Source organism: Pseudopodoces humilis, chromosome 7 (assembly GCF_049639895.1).
Source record: "Pseudopodoces humilis isolate 2021_Gansu_Grassland_sample_001 chromosome 7, ASM4963989v1, whole genome shotgun sequence".
In the NCBI taxonomy this organism is placed as follows: domain Eukaryota; kingdom Metazoa; phylum Chordata; class Aves; order Passeriformes; family Paridae; genus Pseudopodoces; species Pseudopodoces humilis.
In genome coordinates, this window is record NC_142206.1 from 39,119,495 (window position 1) to 39,138,046 (window position 18,552).

The 18,552-nt window shown below is 49.1% G+C and overlaps 1 protein-coding gene and 1 long non-coding RNA gene across 4 annotated transcripts; one reads left to right on the forward strand and one right to left on the reverse strand.

The window, feature by feature from the left end:
* Window positions 1-203: 203 nt before the first annotated feature.
* FOXA1 (forkhead box A1) lies at window positions 204-8,760 on the reverse strand. Of its 2 annotated transcripts, none has more exons than XM_088058205.1 (3): window positions 8,416-8,760; window positions 4,736-5,963; window positions 204-260 (listed from the first exon to the last, which is right to left on the reverse strand). In XM_088058205.1, the coding sequence occupies exons 1-3, from the start codon at window positions 8,485-8,487 to the stop codon at window positions 226-228; spliced, it is 1,335 nt and encodes a 444-aa protein (XP_087914331.1). In that variant the 5' UTR covers window positions 8,488-8,760; the 3' UTR covers window positions 204-225. The 2 variants fall into 2 exon arrangements, with proteins under 2 accessions (XP_087914331.1, XP_087914330.1); XM_088058204.1 differs by lacking the exon at window positions 204-260 and adding an exon at window positions 3,377-4,252.
* A 78-nt stretch (window positions 8,761-8,838) lies between these two features.
* LOC106628066 (uncharacterized) lies at window positions 8,839-9,831 on the forward strand. 2 transcript variants are annotated; one of them, XR_001331289.2, is made up of 3 exons: window positions 8,839-8,920; window positions 9,486-9,595; window positions 9,678-9,831. It is a non-coding gene; the product is annotated as an uncharacterized LOC106628066 (long non-coding RNA). The 2 variants fall into 2 exon arrangements; XR_015772991.1 differs by lacking the exon at window positions 8,839-8,920 and adding an exon at window positions 9,031-9,248.
* Window positions 9,832-18,552: the final 8,721 nt, after the last annotated feature.

An 18,552-nucleotide genomic window follows, 5' to 3' on the forward strand; every position in this document is an offset into this window, starting at 1 on the left:
GGAGCTCAGAAGGCTGGCTTAGCATCAAGAAGAAGAAAAGAGCCATTTTGCTGCACGACCCTTGACATGTAAATAATCAAACTAATTGCATTTTGATTTTAGCTATTAACCATTCTCCTATATTTCCTAAGCAATATTGCAGCGTGGGAGTTTTGCGGAGACTTACGTGTACATTCTTTACTCCGGTCATACTCTGTGCACTATTGTGGTGTGACTTTTGCCTGGTCATTGTGTATTATGTATATTTCCACTTGCCTCCCCTGGAAAGAAATACATATTAATTATATGTATGTTAATATATACAATATATGCATCTATATTCCTCCTGAGAGAACTTTATACCCCGTGTTTATATGAGGATAATTTGCTTCTTCACGAATTAAATTTAGCACGAAAACGCACACGAAATCTATTTATTTATTAAGGCTCTGATTTTAAAATGTTCTTTTCAGAGTGATTAATCACATATGCTCACACATATATGCCTAGATTCCGTTTCATCAAAACAGGAAAGAAACCATACAAAGTGCATTGTTATCGCAATCAGGTGTTTTATCTACGTTATTTCTGTAAAAAAGCGAGGCAAATGCTCTTCTAAAGACCAGTTGGCGTTACAGCAAGGGAATTAATTTACTTTGTGTTTATACTGACGGACCAATACAAAATACCTACTCAACACATTTCAAAACAATTTTTGAAGCTATGCCAATGTCTGAAATGTTTTCTCGCGCCGTTCTTTCACGATTTACTCATGTTTTATTGACACTAATAGGATTCAAATATAAAACTGTCCGGTAGTTTTTTTTTCTTTCTCGTCTTTTAGTAGTCCCGAACATTTAAAATTATTCCTTCCAAACAATGTGTATCCTCCGATTGTTTGCCGATGTAGATGTCAGTGTTGTCCATTCGCACTCAGAAAACAACCCAGCGGTTACTTGTGATTTTATTTCTCCCGCTTGACTTGGGAGGCTGAAGTTGCTTTTATTCCACCGACTCTTCCCTTCTGCCAAGGGCAGGTGCTGCTCGCAGGTGCTCCGAGGAGGTGTCACGGATGGGGGGCGCAGGGGCACCGCGCCCTCTTGCCGGCGGGTGCAGGACTGTGGGACCCCGGGGCAGAGCAGGGCTCCGCTGCACCAGGGGACCTTTCCGCGTCCCCTCGCCCCCGGCTGCAGGGTCTCCGCCGCGTCGCCTCGACAGCACCTGCCCTGCCGGCACACCCAACATCTCCCCCTCGTCCCGGGCCGTGGGCCTCCTCACCGCCCAAACTCCGCGTAAATCTTTACAGAGATCCCCCGCCGCCCCGGTTTACTCCCCGCTTGTATTTAATGACGCTAAATGGGCTGTTTTCTCTCCCTCGCACGTGGCCGGTCGGAGGTAATTGCCGAGCAGGAAAAGACGAAGTTCCCCCTATAAACTGAGGTGTCCGTCGGAGCCTGGAACCTGAAGCCTGGCGGGCTCCAGCTTTGCCTCTGTCCCGGACGCGGGGCTGAGACACCATCTCTGACAGGGGCAAAAGCCCCGCTCCCGCCAGCTCCTTCCCTTCTAGCACAGAGCGACCGGTCCGGCTGGAAGGAGATGCTCGCAAACTCCTCTCTACACACTGCGGGGCGGGGGGGACGCACCCTCTTCTTGTGGAGCCCATTTTCAGCTTATTTTTGCACTCTGGCTCGGGGTTCCCTGTGCACAGGATTAAAGCAGCAGCAGCACGGCAGCTAGGAGAGGAACGTAAAACGGGACTCTTCACCCTGCTGTGGATTTCCATGTCTTAAACTGATCGCGGAATGCTGCCTGCTTTGCTCCGGGGACACGCGTTTTTAACATGAGCTGCATCCCTGTCTTGTCAGCGGCTCGTTGCCCACCGCAGACAGCATTTCCCTACGAGAAGAAAGGGGAGGAATATAATCTTGATGGCGAGTGGCGAAAGGGCACACGCTGCATCCGTGACAGACTCCGCTCCTTATCTCTGAGAGGTTTGGAGCCGCGTCGGTCCGCTTAAACCCTTTTATTACCCACGCCCCAAATATTTCCATTACACACGGTCTGTGCTCCTCAGCTGATATGTGAAACTTGCTGCCTTATCGCTGTCAGTCGATTGATATTTTCCGTGTATAAGCCCAAGGCATTAAATCAATGTTTCCACTCTGCAATGGCATATTCTCTATAGACTAGTCTGCGGGAGACAAGTGAAGTCCTGCTGAAAATTGGCTTTATCCTGTCTCGATTCTCACGAAGTTCCTTTTGGCAGAAGAAGCGGGGCTTTAAATAGGATCCGCCTGCCCAGACTCGGTGCCGAGCAGCCCCGAGCTGCCCCTGCCTGCGGGGGGCCTGTTGATGTTTGCCATTTCGGGACACTCAAAGGCAAAGGTGCCACACAGTCGGGCCATGGGCTAACCGGCCGCACACGGTGACGGGAACAGAGCCCTCTCCCCCCAGCTGCAGGACTCGCATGCGGCAGCCGAGGGGGACCTGCGGTAAATGCCCGCCCGACCAAGCGCACGGCACAGCACGACGCTGGAGACAGCTCCGTGTCGCCAGGAAAGCCGTGCGCTCATCCCCGATCCGGATCACCGCTGATCCGGCCCCACTTGCAAAGCAGAGGGACTCTCCCAAGACTTTCTTTTTTCCACCCGTTTTTAGCTGGGTAGTAGTGCTGGAGGAATGTGGTAAGATTTCTGGGACCCTGGCTTGGCTTTTCTTTTCTAAATCGAACCTTAATTTATCTTGTCGCCGCTGTCTCTAACCCGTCAGGGGGCAATTATGTGATAATTACGAGAATTACACAGTTCTTTTTATCTGGCGGCCGTGCACGAACAGGACTCGGCACAGCGAAATCCGTTCACGCTTAAACTCCCCTCCCCCGACAAAGTCTATTGCTGGGGACCAGAGCTCCCAGCGCGGCTGCTGGTATCGTTCCCACGGATGGTTCCGAGGCAGAGCTCCGAAGCGGGATCCGGGCCTTTCCAGCGGCCCGGAGCCACCCTGGTGATGCTCCCCGCGGGCGTTGTCCCATCTGACGGGGAAGCGCCGAGTGTGGCTGCAGCCGCCCCGGCAGCCCTGGCCTCAGAACACCCAGGAGCTTACATCGCCTCGGGCGGCTTTTTCCTGCCACCCCTCAACATATCCCAACACCGTGAATTAGGGGGAAAAATATAAAATAAAGGACATTACCCCACACTCAGCCTCACAGGCCGGTAGCATCGCAGCGCCCCGCAAGCACACCCTGCGGGAGCGTCCCCCGCCTTTCCTCTGCACAAGCCTGGCCGTACAAATCTCTCCTCTTCACATCCACGCTTAGGCACTACGTTTTGATTTTCTTGCACATGGCTCCGTCCTCCATAACCCGCCCCAGAAATTTTGTAAGAAAATCGCAGAAGTATTTCATTGATAACATTTGATTTATTTAAAGTCCTTAACTGCAAATGATCAAAAACATACTTCACGCATTAAATTCTCAGTTATCGTTTTAAATCAAAATATTTTTTTCAATTACAATCACATTTATAAAATTAACAAAATTTCTTAAATTCACGTGTAATTATTTTTTTACGGTCATTTTAAAGCAATTTCCAGCTGTAAAGAAAGAAAACAATATAAACCATGCAATAAATTAAGAACATTGAAACAGCGAACAGGAATAATAACAAAACCCGTCTGGCTATGCTAATACCGTGTAAAACTGTGGAAAGTGCAATAACACTGGATGAAATAAGCTAACGATGGCGATAATTAAACGGCCACAAAAAAAAAAATATTAGACAAGTTTGAAAAGGGGGGAGAGACAGAGTTGTCCTCTTTTCCTTGCATCAGTGTAGTAGTCAATGTTTCCTAGGGGAGGGGGGAAATAACCTGGTTATAGATACACAGTTCTAGCTGGTACACAATGAAGACAAATTAAATAAGTATGTCATCCACATGTTGATGAGAGTTCCTGATGAACTAGAATCTTCAGTAACAGATGGGAAGGAAAAAAATCCAACTGGCTGTGACCTCTTGTAACTTTATATTACATCCCAAAACACTTGGAAAACACTTGGTAAAAGACAAGGGTCGCATCCTGCACTCCAAAGCTCCAGTTGGTCCCCTCGGGAGTGCAGGATCCGGCCCGCAGCATCTGGGTTTTATGCGGGTTGTAGTAGCCGAAGGTTTATTTTGCAAGTATCAAAAGGATGGTCCGAGAAAGTAAATAGTTCTCTTGTTGCTTAGAGATTCTCTTAGTGTTTTGCTACTTCACAGCAGTATTGTCCTTCAAAGCCTTTTTAATTAAAAAAAAAAAAAAGTCTTAAATGTCTACTCGCTTCTTCATCTCCGTATTGTTAAAGTATTGCCACATACCTGTAAACTTACATGAGAGTATAGAACACATAGGGGAGGGAGACGAGGGGGCGGAAAGCACAAACAAGTAGTTTACAAGCTCAACATTTTTTTCTTCTTTTTAATAACACCCTGCATAGGCTGGGGAGGTCTCCGGGGAGAGGGGCTGGGCGGCGGGGCATGGAGGGAGTATGTACAAGCGGGACGCGGCCGGCTTTGCAGGAGGTCGTGGTGGATCGTAACAACACACAACGCGTTGCGAGACAATTAAAAAGTAACAGTCCTTTGCACGCAGCGTGCAGAAACACCTTGGTCTGTCTTAGGGAAAGCGGGGAGAGAAGCCAGGAAAGGGAGGAGGGGTCTCGGCCCCGGCGGCGGGGGTTGCACAGCTAGGAGGTGTTTAGAACGGGTCTGGAATACACACCTTGGTAATAGGAGGGCTCTAGGGCCGAGGGCTCGATGCTGCTCCGGCCAGCCATGGAGGCGCTGCCCAGGGGCAGCCCGCCGGGGATGCTGGCCCCGTAAGAGGAATATTGCAGTGCCTGCTCGTAGGCTTTGAAGTCCAGCTTGTGCTGCTGCTCTGAGGAGGACATGAGGTTGTTGATGGAAAACGGGTGGTTGAAGGAGTAGTGGGGATCACCCTTGAGGTGGAGCTGGGGTTCGTGGGCTAATGAGTGAGGGGGGTGTGGGACGGAGGCCAAGGTGGGTACAGAGCTGATGGTGGAAGAGGCGGCCGAGGCCGAGGTCTTTAGCTCCGTGCTTGATCCACTGTGGTCCATAGACTGGGGGCTGGTGGACGGGTTGGAGCTGGAGAGAGAGGTGGCCGTGTCCAGCTGCGCAGGTTTGTTGTGGCCTCTGTGCAGGGGGGAGTTGGAGCTTGAACTAGAGGCCCCGGCCTGATCTTTCCTGCCCTCCTGAGTGGCTTTACTGTTCGCCGGCTTCTCGCACTTGAAGCGCTTTTGCCGGCGGAGGTAACAGCCGTTTTCAAACATGTTGCCAGAGTCGGGGTGCAGGGTCCAATAGGAGCCCTTGCCGGGCTTGTCGGGAGAGCGGGCCACCTTGACGAAGCAGTCATTGAAGGAGAGCGAGTGGCGGATGCTGTTCTGCCAGCGCTGCTGGTTCTGTCGGTAGTAGGGGAAAAGGTCCATGATCCACTGGTAGATCTCACTCAGCGTCAGCATCTTGCTGGGTGCCTGCTGGATGGCCATGGTGATGAGGGAGATGTAGGAGTAGGGCGGCTTGGCGTGGGGGTAGGTCCGCTTGAAGGACTTAGCGTCCCGTGTCCTGCCGAGGTTGGACTGGGTGTAGGCCATGGGGCTCATGCAGGGGTTCATGCCGCCGTAGGGGCTCAGCCCATTCATGGGGGCAGGCTGGGCGGACATGGCGTTGATGCCACCGGGGCTCAGCGCCGTGCCCATGGCGGCCACGCCGGCTGGCATGCCGTTCACGGGCCCCGCCGAGCCTGCCGGCATACCGGCCACAGCACCGGGACTCAGCCCAGCCCCCAGCCCTGTGTTGGCGTAGGACATGTTGAAGGAGCTGGAGGTCATGTTGCCACTCGTCGTCATGGTGTTCATGGTCATGTAGGTGTTCATGGTGTTCATGGAGCCCAGCCCCGAGTTCATGTTGCTCACGGGCACCGAGGAATAGGCCTAGGGCAGCGAGACAAAGAGACGGAGTTAGAGAGGAGAGAGGTGTGGCAGGACCCCGTAGGGGCCGGATCCGCCCGCCTGGCCCAGCCAGCCGTGCAAACGTCCTGCTGCGGGACGCCGGCCGCTTCCCCGCGACACCAGGGAAAAATCTTCCCCAAAGCCGCACGGAAAGGCAGCTGTTTCCACGAAAAGGTCTATTTCCTATTTATATGCATTTATAAATAGACACGGAGCCGGGGTTCTCTCTCCGGACGCTCTCCCGGTTTACCGGCGTGTCGCAGCTTGCGCGGGCTGCGCCGGGATCAGCGGGATGCCCGGACCGACCGTCTTCCCTGAGGTGCTCCACACCTTCCCGGAGCCGGCTGCGCGCTCAGGCTGCCCCGGGAGGACGTGTTCTCTCCGGTGCATTCCCGTATTTTGTTGTTTTTGTGTCCTGTCTCTCTAGTTAAATAGTTAAATTCATCAGAGTATTGAAATTGGTGGGCGTACAATGTTTGCGCCGAGGAGAAAGACTGCTTGTATTTTCTTAGAAAAATCTCACGCATCTCTGCCTTCCCGCAATAATTTAAATTTCTTTTCTAAGAAACATACAAGATGCAATAATGTCTGGTGGCAAAATAATTTAAAAAACCCTCACCCAAATAAAACAGTTCTTGTTGGCCTATTTTATCTGTGGAAAGCTTCCCCCTTGTCTACATTTTGCATCAAAACAGCCTTTAAATTAAAGTAAAAACAAAAAAACCCCAAACATCAAACAACGAACCAATCAACCCAAAACTTTCCCAAAGTATGAAAAGCCTGAACTTTTTCTCTATGAGATTTTCTAGAATTGCACGACGTGGAAAAAAATTGTAGCACCCTAGCACATAATACAACTCTTAAAAGAAGCAGAGCTGGAGAGTCTGAAATTGTGCTTTCCACTAGAGCATCTGATTTAACAGGAGAGAGAAAGACGTTCCCAGTTTTCTCGAGCTACAGCTAATATGACTAAGAAAAGGAGATTTAAGCAACGGTTAAATATAAAAAACTAATTTCTGATCCCCACAAATTTCACGAACTTATAAAGGCACTTTTAATTTAGAGGATCAAATTAATTATATGAGATGGTAGAACACGGCTGGGTTTCCCACGTTGCAGCCATGCAGTTATTCAAATTAAATGGCAAGAGATGAGAAAAGATTGAAGTTTAAAAAAATATCAAAAGCAAAGTTTGCTTAACTATGTTTGTGGACAATGCACATAGCGAGGAAAAATGACTCTGGAAACGGCACATAATTAGGATGACCCTTATTTGCCCTTAGCCGACTTTCCTTTATTAAAGGAGATGCCAGCCGGGTGACACGTATCTGCTTCTGTCCGCGTGGCCCTATGGGCGCGTGTGCCAGCCAGCTCCGGGTGCGGGACGAGGCGTGGGGACTGTGGAGCCGTGTGTCCGGGTACGCTGATGCAATGCCCGGGTGCGCACACCCAGGTGCCTGCCTCGCTGCCGCACTTCCTCAAAACGCCTCCTTCCCGAGCGGGAATCCGCGGTGCCGCTGGCCGTGCTGCCGGGCGCTGCCTTCTCCCGGGACCCCCGCTGCAGAGCCTCAGAGGCACAGCGCGGACCCCAGGCCCCACAGGGCCGAGGCGCGCAGGGGGAAGGCTCCGGGCTCTGCCGTGGCCCTCTCCTCCGCCGCAGTTGTGGGCGCTTGGGCCGGTTCTCCTCTTCCATATGCACGGCGCTGTCAAACGGGCTCGGGGGGCGGAAGCGCCTCTGGGGTGCCGCGGTCCGCAGCGGGTCCCCACCGGGTGGGGGGCGGCGGGTCGGGGTGCGGGCCCCCTCCCGGCCCGGCTCCCGGCAGCGCCGCCAGCCGGCCCGCGGCAGCAGCGCACGCCGCAGGCAGCCCGTCCGCAAAGTACAGACAAACGGCTGCTTTCCCCCCTCCTTCCCTTTCCCCCGGCTTTAACAGGTGAGGGCCCGGTGATGGCGAGTACAGAGGCCGGAGGTCCCGCCGAGAAGCTCGGGGAAGGCGCTGTCCACGACCAGGACGCGCTGGCGTCCGTGTCTCTCGGCCCCTGCCATCTGCCGGGAAGGAGCCGGGTGCCGGCGGCGCGGCGAGTGCTCTGCCCCGAGCCAAGAGTTTACGGGGTGCTTTTGTGCGCGCCGCGAGAGAAGATTACGCCTCTTAGATGAGATCAAGGGCTACCCCCGGCCCCCCGGCCCTCCTGGCGGGCTCGCAGCCGCCCCGTGTCTTCCCCAAACGCCTCCAGGGCTCCTGGAAACTGTGTTTTCCTTGGGGAAGCCTAGCCAGTTTCGGCGCCGGAGGGAGGGGGAGGTACGTTTGCGTTGGCAGGATCTGGGCTGCAAACCGATTCCTCCGATTGCTGCCCCCTCCAGACCCCTAGCCACCCCCAGGTCCTCCCCTCCCCTGCACAGGGGCAGCAGCGAAGACAGACCCTGGGATTTACTCACCTCCTGAGTGTCGGCGTAGTAGCTGTTCCAGTCGCTGGTTTCATGCCCTTCCATTTTCACAGTCCCTAACATTATGGAGCCAACCTGCCCGGTGTAACCATCCAGCCTTCTTGCAAGCGAGCGACGGGCAGTAGGAAAAGAGCCCGAAAGCCCGACCTAGCAGGAAGCCAGCTCTCAGGAGGGGCGGGGGGTGCTGAATTCTGCTCTATAACCAGCCAAAAAGGAGGCAGGGAGCGGTGTGGGGCGAGACAGTTGAGAAAGTGAGGAAGTGCGGCTGGGATGTGAGTGGAGTTGAGCTGATGTGGATCTTACGTCGCAGAAGTACCCACCTCCTCCTCCTCCTCTCCCCATTTGTCCGCCGCACAAAGGCGTTCGCACCTACAAAGCCGGAGATGCACCTGCAAACAAGGCAGTCCCCCTCGCCTGCAACTCCCCCCGGGGCGGCACTTTATTTGCAAAGCTGCGTAATTGGTTTAAGCTTGTGGGGAAAGAAGGAGAGACAGAGGTGGGAGAGGGGGACAGAGGGGGGCGGGGGGCGGGACGGGATGGGACGGGGGACGGGCACGACCACCCTTTCAGGTGGACAGGACAAATGCTAGGAGGGATAGGGGGAAATGAAATGAGGTAGATGAAGGAAGGGCAGCCCCCTCTATTTGAAGAGAACGCAAAAGGCCATCCAGCCTTAAAGCCCTGAGATTAGAGGCAATATTTACTAAAGGCCGGTAGATGCTCCTTTAACTTGATGGCCGGGACGTGCTTCAAAGTCCCGAGTCCTGAAGTCCACAGGTTCCCCCACTCTCCCGCTCCTCACTTCACAGTTGGTTACCTCGCAGGTACCTCCAGGCCCTGCCGCGGCACCCCGCGTTCCCATCGCTCTCGGGGCAGGGGATCGGATTAGGCGCTCCGGGCTGCGAGCAGGGGGCTCGGCTCCCAGCTCCCCAGAGCCCTCCCAGCCCTCCCCCCACCCTACCCGCTTCTTCCTCCGGGCTAAACTAGCCCTTCAAACGGGGTGCTGTCCTGTGTAGATGGTGATAATGATATTGTTTTTATATCGGGTGCCTTATGTTCAGAAACCATGTGAGTCACAGTGCTGAGACATAATACTACAGGTTCCAAATAAATACGGACAGAGGCCTGAATGCGGATCCATTGATATTAACCTCCACTTGGCAAACATCAGGTGAGTCACTAGAACCATTTTATATCTTTACTGTGGAAAGCCTTCAGCCCAGAAGGCTCATTTGGAAGCTTTCTCTTCCCAGAGAAAGAATCTCCTGCCAGATGCCCAGGAGCAGCAATAATAGGTAGTGGGTACCTCATTTCCAACTTCTTGCTTATTGACCTGATTTCTCACAACGAACAGGGGAGGAGGCTTCTACACAGGTTGGTAAAAGGTAAAAAACACCGATAAAACAAACTGACATTGGACAAAGCTTTTTATTATTATGGAGAGAATCTCTCAGTCTTTGCAGAGGGATCAAACATTTTCTGCCCTGTCCGGCTCTTCGAGCCTATGTCAACACCACGGACTTTTCTTGGGTTTCTTTATCCTATCCCTTGTGAGTTCGTTCCCATATAGCTACTAGAACTTTTATCACCTCATAGCAGAAAACAAAAACCAAAAAGTCAAAACCAAAAAAAATCTACATCACCAACCAGCAACTAACAAGCCTTCCCCCTTCCGAACCCAAAAAACTGTTTGAATAGTGGGATTTTGACGGAGAAATAAAGCTTCTTGGGATTTTGAAAAAGGCTTGCACATTATACCACACAAACTGTAATACACATATGAGTCTTAATTTCATCTTGATGTGTTTATTGTTCAGCATGGACGCAGCTGCTTCCACAGTAACTTGTTCTCGAGTGATCTGTGGAAATGTCACCCTTACAAACAGGATTTTAAAGTTTCTTATAGAGACATAGGATCCAAATGATGAGATGTAGCATCTCTCTGCCTCTACAAATATGTTTTAACTTGTTCTCTAAATGCATTTTCTATTACCCCTTTCTTTGTTCTTCTCTCTCTTTTATTTTTTTTATTTTTATTTTTTTTATTTTTATTTTTTTTATTTTTAATTCTGGCAACAGAATTGAGTCAAATCTTCGAAACAGACAAAACTCTGGAATCAGCAGAGAAGAACAACATATGAAAATATGTCTTGCAGGAAATAAAATATGTAAAAGCACTGGCTAGACCCCTGGTTTCTCAAATGGTCAAACTACACCCATGGAAACTGGGACAAACCCCAGTGGAATATCTAAGAAATATTAAAATTGCGGTCTTCATGTATGCACCCTCCCTCTTTTCCTAATGGAAGCACTGTATATGTCTGAAAACAGAGAACCTTCGGTGGTGGTTTGATCATTTCAATATTTGAGGTCTGTGGAGTGCGGTTCCCCCCTAGAGCACAGCCGCATGTAGGGATGCTGGCAGGACTGCAGCTGCCCCAGCGACCCCGCTGGCAGTACCCCCCCGCTGGGTGACCTCGGGGCGGTGCTGCCTCGCTTTCCAGAGCCCAACCCCGCGGGAGCAACACCCGACAGGACGCCGGGCAGCCCACGCTGGGTCACTCCGTACCTGGAAAAAAGGGCAGGCACAGAGCCGGCCACGCTCATCGGGTGCTGCTACAAACCACGAAGGCGTTTCACCGGGCGGAGCAAACGTGGAGCCGGCAAAGCCGCTCTCCGGCCGCCCGCCCCCGGGCCGCCCCGGCTGGGATGCCCGAGGCCCGGGAGGGGAGGGGAGGGGAGCCGGGGGTTGTGCAAAGCCTCAGCGCCTCCTGTTGTCCAGCTGCGGGCTCAGCTCCCTCCTGAGGTTGCTCCCAGAGGTGAGAGCACAGGCAGGATTCTCTCTTAATCTGCTTAGAGTCTCTCCATTTGATTTATAATAAGCAAGCCCGAGTCAGAGCTAGGCGCTGCTGGAAATTCTCTTCAGCCCGGTTGCTGTGGTGCAGCCCTGGTGGAGAAAATCCTCCCTTAAGTCCAGAAGAGGGTCAGGACGCCTCTGCCCACGACCACAGGAAAAAGCGGATATTTCAGTAGTTGCCCTTGCCCTGCACTTGAGCCTTTATGTAGTGAAGCCCTGTGTGGGATGCTCTGCGAGTCCAGAGGGATTTATCAGTATCCTTTGCAGCAGGCTCAGCAGAGAAGCACTCTCCTAGGATGCGGGACGCTGTGTAGTAGCCAGGAACTCTCCAGTCGTGCCTAGCTGATGGGTTTTTCAGGAGTCAGGTCAGTAGCACTGGCCCAAATTACACAGCACTTTTCCCCAGCTGTGGTCTGTATACTTATTTTTTGTTCTTGTTGTTTGTTGGGTTTTTTTTCTTATTTTTTTTTCTTTTTTGATTTTTAGAATGTTTTCCAGGGCGAGCTGTTAGTGCAACTTGGAGAAAGTGCAGGCTGAGGTGATCTCTGCTTTATCCGGCAAGATGGGATCAGGGTCTCAGGTCTTGGCTCCTCCAGTGCGTTCTGCCAAGGGTGCAAACTTAAAACCTGACCTAAATACTACGGAAATATGTCTGTGTGGAGCGGGGGCAGGACTTCCATGGGACACCGTGTTACCAGCGCTGTTAGGAGGAGCTGGGCCCCGCAAAGGCCACTCAGCAAGGGTCTCGATTTTGGGAATCTCGGCGCTGTCTGGCCGGGCCGAGTGGCCTCGGCCTTGGGAAGGGGCTTCCCGCAGCGCCCCGGGGAGCGGAGCTGGTCCCGGCACGGCGCTGCCCACGGGAGCGGAGCTCCTTGGCGCCCGTCGCCCAGCGCCGCCCGGGAGCGCCGCCCGCAGGCTCCGTCCCACGCGTGGCCCGGGCGGCCGAGGCAAGCGGCGGGGGCTTTCATTCTAACGCGGAGCGCTGCTTCAGTTTGTTCCGGTCTAAGTTTCCGCCGGCGGCAGCAGCAGCATCTGTCGGCCCTTCGGTTTGCCTTGCAGGGTTTTACTAGATTTTACCCGAAATATCATGGTCTTTTGGACGAGATTCTCTCGGCAGTGCCCGCGCGGGCCAGGCGTTTAGCTCGGGAAGGAGCTGTGAGGTTATCTCCGCATCGGTATGCATTCCCTGCTCTATACCGTGCAGCCCGGATCTGTCTTCTGCAGAGGGTCCCTCATACCCAGCTTTCCACACTGGCCCAAGTCTGTGCAGCGGGTCGCCGAAAACACCGTGGGACCCCGTCAGCCTCCCCCACATTCTCCCCAAGATGAGAAATCTCTATTCCCGTCTGTTTCCAACCTGAAATCTTTCCCTGTTCAAGCGGGCAAACAGTAACCGTCTGTGCCCAGAGCCGGGTGCTTTGGACGGGGAGGGATCCTGGGTGCTCCGGAAGCAGGGGTCGCTGAGTGCCGGTAGCGCCTCTCCTTCTGGGGGGAGTCCACAGCGAAGGAATCCGATCGGGGGGCTGTTTTCCCTCCCTCCCTCCCTCCGCCCCTGACACAGGCACAGCCGCCCCGGTTCTGTGCCCCTGTGGCTGAGTTCTCATTTAGAAGACCCTGTGGGGGTCCCCTCAGACACGCCTGGAGGAACCCCCGTCGGGGCGGTCGCTCCCGCGCCCCTGCCCCCGGAGCTCGGGGGAGAGAAGGTGGCATTTCATCCTCCTCTCCCTCGGGAACAGGGCCCAGGCTGATGAGGGCACTGCACCGCCTCAGCATTTGCTTCTGAGCTTTTGCTGAGTGAGAGTACTCTTCCAGTCTTCGACCGTGACGGAAAAGTGGCCTCCTTCCTCCGACCGGCCCAAGGTAGGGCACCCCTTTTCCTACAGCACCTCTTCCTCGCCAGGAGCCGTGCTCTGCTTCTCCTGGGCGGCCCAGACGTGCCCTCTCCGCAGCACCGTCCTCGGCAGCGAGGGCCGGGCGCCGCACCCGTCTAGGCCGGGCCCTGCCTGCCCTCGACAGCGGGTTTCCAGCGCCCTCAGCCGCCGCCACCGGGGGTCCGGGACCCGGGCAGTGCCACCCGCTGCCCGGGAGCGCGGCCCCTCCGAGGCCCAGTCCTGCCGCGGCCCCGCCCTCGGGGCCCCGGGCAGCGCTCCCGGGGGCACCGGGCCTGCGGGCTCTCACCCTGCGGTCACACTCAGGGCCGTGCTCCTTTCTGCCAGGCCGTGGAGACATTGTGTAGCTTGTTACAACCGTGATGCTCCGTTGCAGGATTTTATTTTATTATTTTATTTTATTTTATTTTATTTTATTTTATTTTATTTTATTTTATTTTATTTTATTTTATTTTATTTTATTTTATTTTATTTTATTTTATTTTATTTTATTTTATTTTATTTTATTTTCCCTGTAATTTATTTCATTCATTTTCTAGGCATCCTGCAGAGCTGATATTATAAGACTTGAACAACATGACAAATAATATCCCACCATCTGAAAATACTCATGTATCTGACCAATTAAAGGAGAAAGAGGAACAAATAACAAAATGAAAAATTATGAATGTTGATATCCGATGGTTATAGCTATGAGAATAAAGAAATGTCTGTTTTGTGCTGTTTTGGGTTTTTTTTTCTGTAGTGTAACAAAAGCGTTTTTAACTAGGTAAATCATTACCCATAATAAACAACAAGTTTAGTTTTGCTAATATGGTTAGATGTATGTATGCTGTTTTCAGAACTCCAGCTGGCAGGATGCCCACACTTCAGCATGTGATTGACCAAGTGTGTTTTACTTTATGTAGGAATAAATGAACTTGATACTTACAATTTGATTCAAGAGCAGCCATGTAGGTATTTATTTCAGTTATAGTTTGTCTTATTTATGTTATGACATACTGAAACATAAATGTAAATGCTTCTGTCATGTATTTCAATCAGTGTGTCTGTTCTTGTTCAATTACTGGGTATATTTTTTGAAAATCTTGCTTGGTTAATTTTGTTTTTTAATGGGTGTTTTGTTTTGAAGTAGCCACAGTACTATGGCATGGAAGAAACAGTACCAGAAGAGATGGGAATATGATTATGCAGAGATAAACAGAAGTATTTAGATAGCACCCATTTTGTAGAATCTCATCCAAGTTCCAATAATGGTGTTTCAGGGTATATACAGATTTTTGCAGGAAGCAAAGAAAGCAAACTAAGGCAGTGAGTGCAGTTAATCTAAATAAACTGGTATACGAAATAACGCTTGATAGGAGGTGCATCTGTGTATGAATTCTAGAATTATTTCTTTGTTAAAGTTTCCCCACTTTGTTAACTTTTCTAAAGTTAAAGATTAATGGACCAAAATCTGCCTCCCCTGCCCCAACAATATCTGCTGCTTGAATCAAAGGTATTTCCACTCTCCAGGAGTCTTGTTTCTCCAAAACCTTTCAGTGAGTTATTTTTGAGAATATCTGCTTTACTGATAAAAAACAGTATCTATATATTGGACAATAGATTCAGAGCTGATCAGCTCTTTGTAATATTCTTCTTAATATACTACTCCAGTTCCTTTGCAAACTGACTTTCCTATGCAGAAAGTAGACTTGGTTTGATACCTTTAATTTTGAGTGATGGAGAGTGAAGGAATGCTACCTTTCTTTTGTGTGTATCAACATATTTTCAAATTGTTTGCTATCTTCTACTTTACCTGCAAAAACTATTCATTTCATTGTCTCTGTCTCTACAGCAGTTCTGCAGAAAAACATTGGGAGATACCAGTATCTGTTCTAGATGTCTTCCTTGGCTGACAGCTCTGAAGAATCAAATGTTCAAAATAGACTGGCTTATTTAAACTCCTCCCCAGGGAGCAGTTCCACACTGTTATCCAGCTTGCAGTTCCTAGAGCATAAATTAATTCAAGCTGCATTCACTGCTCATTTTCTTGAGCTGTATTAACATGGGCAGTGAGCAATTGTTGGGTGTGTGGCAACATTTTCACAGATATACAGAAGCACTGGCCATTTACTCCATTGCAGGACAAAACTAACCCGTGTATAGCAAAAATGATGCTTGCCCTGGAAAAGGATGACCAGAGACCCTAACAGAGTCTATAGTTTTACACTGAAATGTGAGTATCACCAGGAAACAACCTAAAATCACAAGGTCTAAAAAATAGGATAGTCAGCCCTGGCCTATGGGAAAGTAGAAGGTCCGGATTTAGTAAAATGTTAGGACTTCTCAGGGGAAGAAGCTGTTCAGTATTTTGAAGAGTGGTTCATCATTCCAGCAGCTGGTCTAAGCTTCTGCTACTGCTTCAGGTACTTCAAGAGTGAATTTGAAAACTGTTGAGTAGTTTAAAGAGACTGACATCATGAAAATTATTTAGATCACCACATGGCTTCCATCACCTGGGTTCAATTCTCTGTGCAGCTACAGACGAGACAAGGTAAGAATCAAATTTAATTCATTCCTCCTCCATCCCTTTCTAGCCAATAAGGCAGCTGCCTAAGTATTTCTGCTGTGCATGTAGTTTTAGGTTTACTCCTTTTTATGTGTTAAGGTGGGATGATTGAGAGGGAATCCAACATCTGAACTTTCCTTCAGTCCCTCCTAAAGAGAAAAACTCCTCTCTTCCATCCAAACACTTTCATAACTCATCAGTTGACTTTGCCATTACCCATTGAACAAACCATTTTCTCCTTTTTAGGGTCTGTGAATATTTGGCCCAAAATCCATCCATTCCCAGAAATCCTTTAAATCTTTTCTGTTATCCTTAGAGGTAGCTGTAACTTCAGCCTCTGCAGACAACTCTCCCTGCCCTTTCAGGGCCATTTCTTTTTGTTGCTGTGATGTGAAGTTTTTTCTTGTGATTAAGTGGGATGTCCACCAGAGCTGAGTCTTCAGCTGTGAAACCTGGGGTCTACAAACACTGCATCTAAGTATTCACTATCAAGCTGTTGTCAGGAGAACAAAAGAGCTGGACTGGAATGGCCAACTGGAAGCCTACTGTATTAACTGAAAGACAACAGAGAATAGAGATATGATTCATCTTTGATATGATCAAATATAATCAAAGCTAAAGCAAGCAAAGGCCCAGTCCCAGAAAAGACTTTGTCAGGTGTTTAGCTGTAATTTCTCTGTTTATTCCTTACAGCCTTATTCAAAGCCAGAAATGTCTCTGGCCTTGTGCCTTTAATAACAGCCATGTGTGATAGACTTCCAAAAGTAACTCATGTAATTTCTCTTGGGCTATATAATAAAATGGCATATACGTGGAAATATTACAGTGATGTTATACTGAAAATGAATCTATGAATCATTATCACTTGAAATGACCAAGTGATTTTCTCATTGTATTGGTCTTCTTATTATAAATGTGTTTTAAAATAAAAGAGCTTCACCTTGTTTTCAGCTTTTCATTTATATCTATTTTGAATATTATATTATATTATATTATATTATTAAATACCAATGTTCTTAAATGGGGAGAGGATAAAAAAAAGACAAAGCCCAAAGAGGAAGAAAATGTTAACTATTTCTGCTGGCATGGCACTGGCAAATACAGATATCTTACAATCATAATGGAGATTAGTAGAGCTGGGTGTGCATATTTGTTATGGATCAAAGATAGGATATAGTGATTAGAAGAATGACAATGCTTTCAACACTCACAAAGGGATTGAATGTGTGATTTATAATACTAATTCCACAAAACCTTTCCATGGCTGCTTACTGCACAAGGGATTCAATATAGATTGATCACTGGGAAAAAAAAAAAAGTATTTCCTTCAGCTCAGCTGGATGCAACTAACAAAAAGTCTTTTCAGTATTGACACTGTCTGATTTAAGAAATAACCCCTCTGCTGTTTACTCTACTCTTCTGCTATAGATTACTGTCCCCACAGTGTAACTTTCAGGGAACTTTTTGTGCTATATTCCCAATGCCCATAATTCACAGTTCAGTATTTTAGTTTATAATTAATCCATTTAATCTGATTATTTATGGCCATTTTATATATATATATATACCTGGCAGAAATGTTAAAGTTGTTGATGCCCTGGAAAGGAAACAGTAGCCTGAGGATACATACCTCTGAATTTCTATTTATTATCAGGCAGAAGCACAGATTCAGTTATGAATTTACCACTGGTTCTACTAGGGGACTTTAGACAGTCATTCAGTCTCTTTTTGTTCTGATTTCTAAAATGGAATAATGATACTTGGACATCATGGCAAGAAAGTATTTGTAAATATGCTCTTATCCTTTCTAGAACTATTGCACCGGGGAATAGTTTTGAGCAGGTGTACTGCCATTCTGAGGCAGACTAGATTAGTGCTTTGGCTGTAGCACAGCAGAAGGGAGAATGTACAACCCCCCAGCAGGGCTGGGGAGCCTCTGGACTATGACTTGTGCAAAGATTTTCACAACCTGGAAAAGGATACCAAGGTGAGGCTTAGCACTTAGTGTCAAACTAGGTGTGAGCCATGGAGCTAGCAAAGTAGTTATGCTCCTATTTTCCTTCTTCCTTTAGAAGAAAACAGTAACTACTCATCTTTCCAAGGAGTCTCTGTAGTATTTTCTTGAGAGCCCATAGCAGGCTGTAGGTATTTAATATGCACCATGCTGTCCTGATTTCTGGTTGCCTAGATGAAGGTGGCTATTGGAAGCATGATAAACTCCAATTGCCTCCTGGTGTCTGTGGGGCACTATGTTCATCTCGCTCCATCGTGTGCTTGGATCATGGAAGTGATGTGCACAGGGAGTGGGACTTCCTACATGATGTGGGCTCAGACTGTTTCAGAGATGAGGAGTTGCATTTTTTAATTTCTCCAAGCAACTGAACAATTTTTTAATGATTGCTTTTCTTCCTAAGAAGAAAAAAACCTTCCTTATAACATTAATAGACTAATAACTTAGATAACACATTTTATGTGACATTAGAAAGCTTAGTGATCTGGTGAGGTATAATTATAAAAAATAATAATGTGTACCCAGGGACTGAACTTGCAGAAGGTTTTCCAAATCTAGATCCATTTGCTAACTATAAAGATTCATCTACTGATTAAATTTTGGACTTTGCAATCTTCAGAGATAGGGCTTAACCTGTTTAACTGAACACTTAATGTTAATAAAAACCCCCACCCTCAGGCTTCAAGCACTGCTGGGATCATTAAGGGATGATAATAATAATACCTGGAGAAAGGGGGAAAAAGCTTTCCCTGTTTTCCTGTGTATCGGAGATGAGAATCTCTGCAGCTGTCATCTCTGGAGCTCAAGCTAAAGGATCTAG

What these genes read in the sequence shown, in the direction of transcription:
- FOXA1 (XM_088058204.1), bottom strand. Translation starts at nt 8,487, where the DNA reads ATGTTAGGGACTGTGAAAATGGAAGGGCATGAAACCAGCGACTGGAAC. An exon ending in ACTACGCCGACACTCAGGAG is followed by an intron (nt 5,964 to 8,415) that starts GTGAGTAAATCC and finishes TCGCTGCCCTAG; the next exon opens with GCCTATTCCTCGGTGCCCGT. An exon ending in AGAGCCCTCCTATTACCAAG is followed by an intron (nt 4,253 to 4,735) that starts GTGTGTATTCCA and finishes TTAATTAAAAAG; the next exon opens with GCTTTGAAGGACAATACTGC.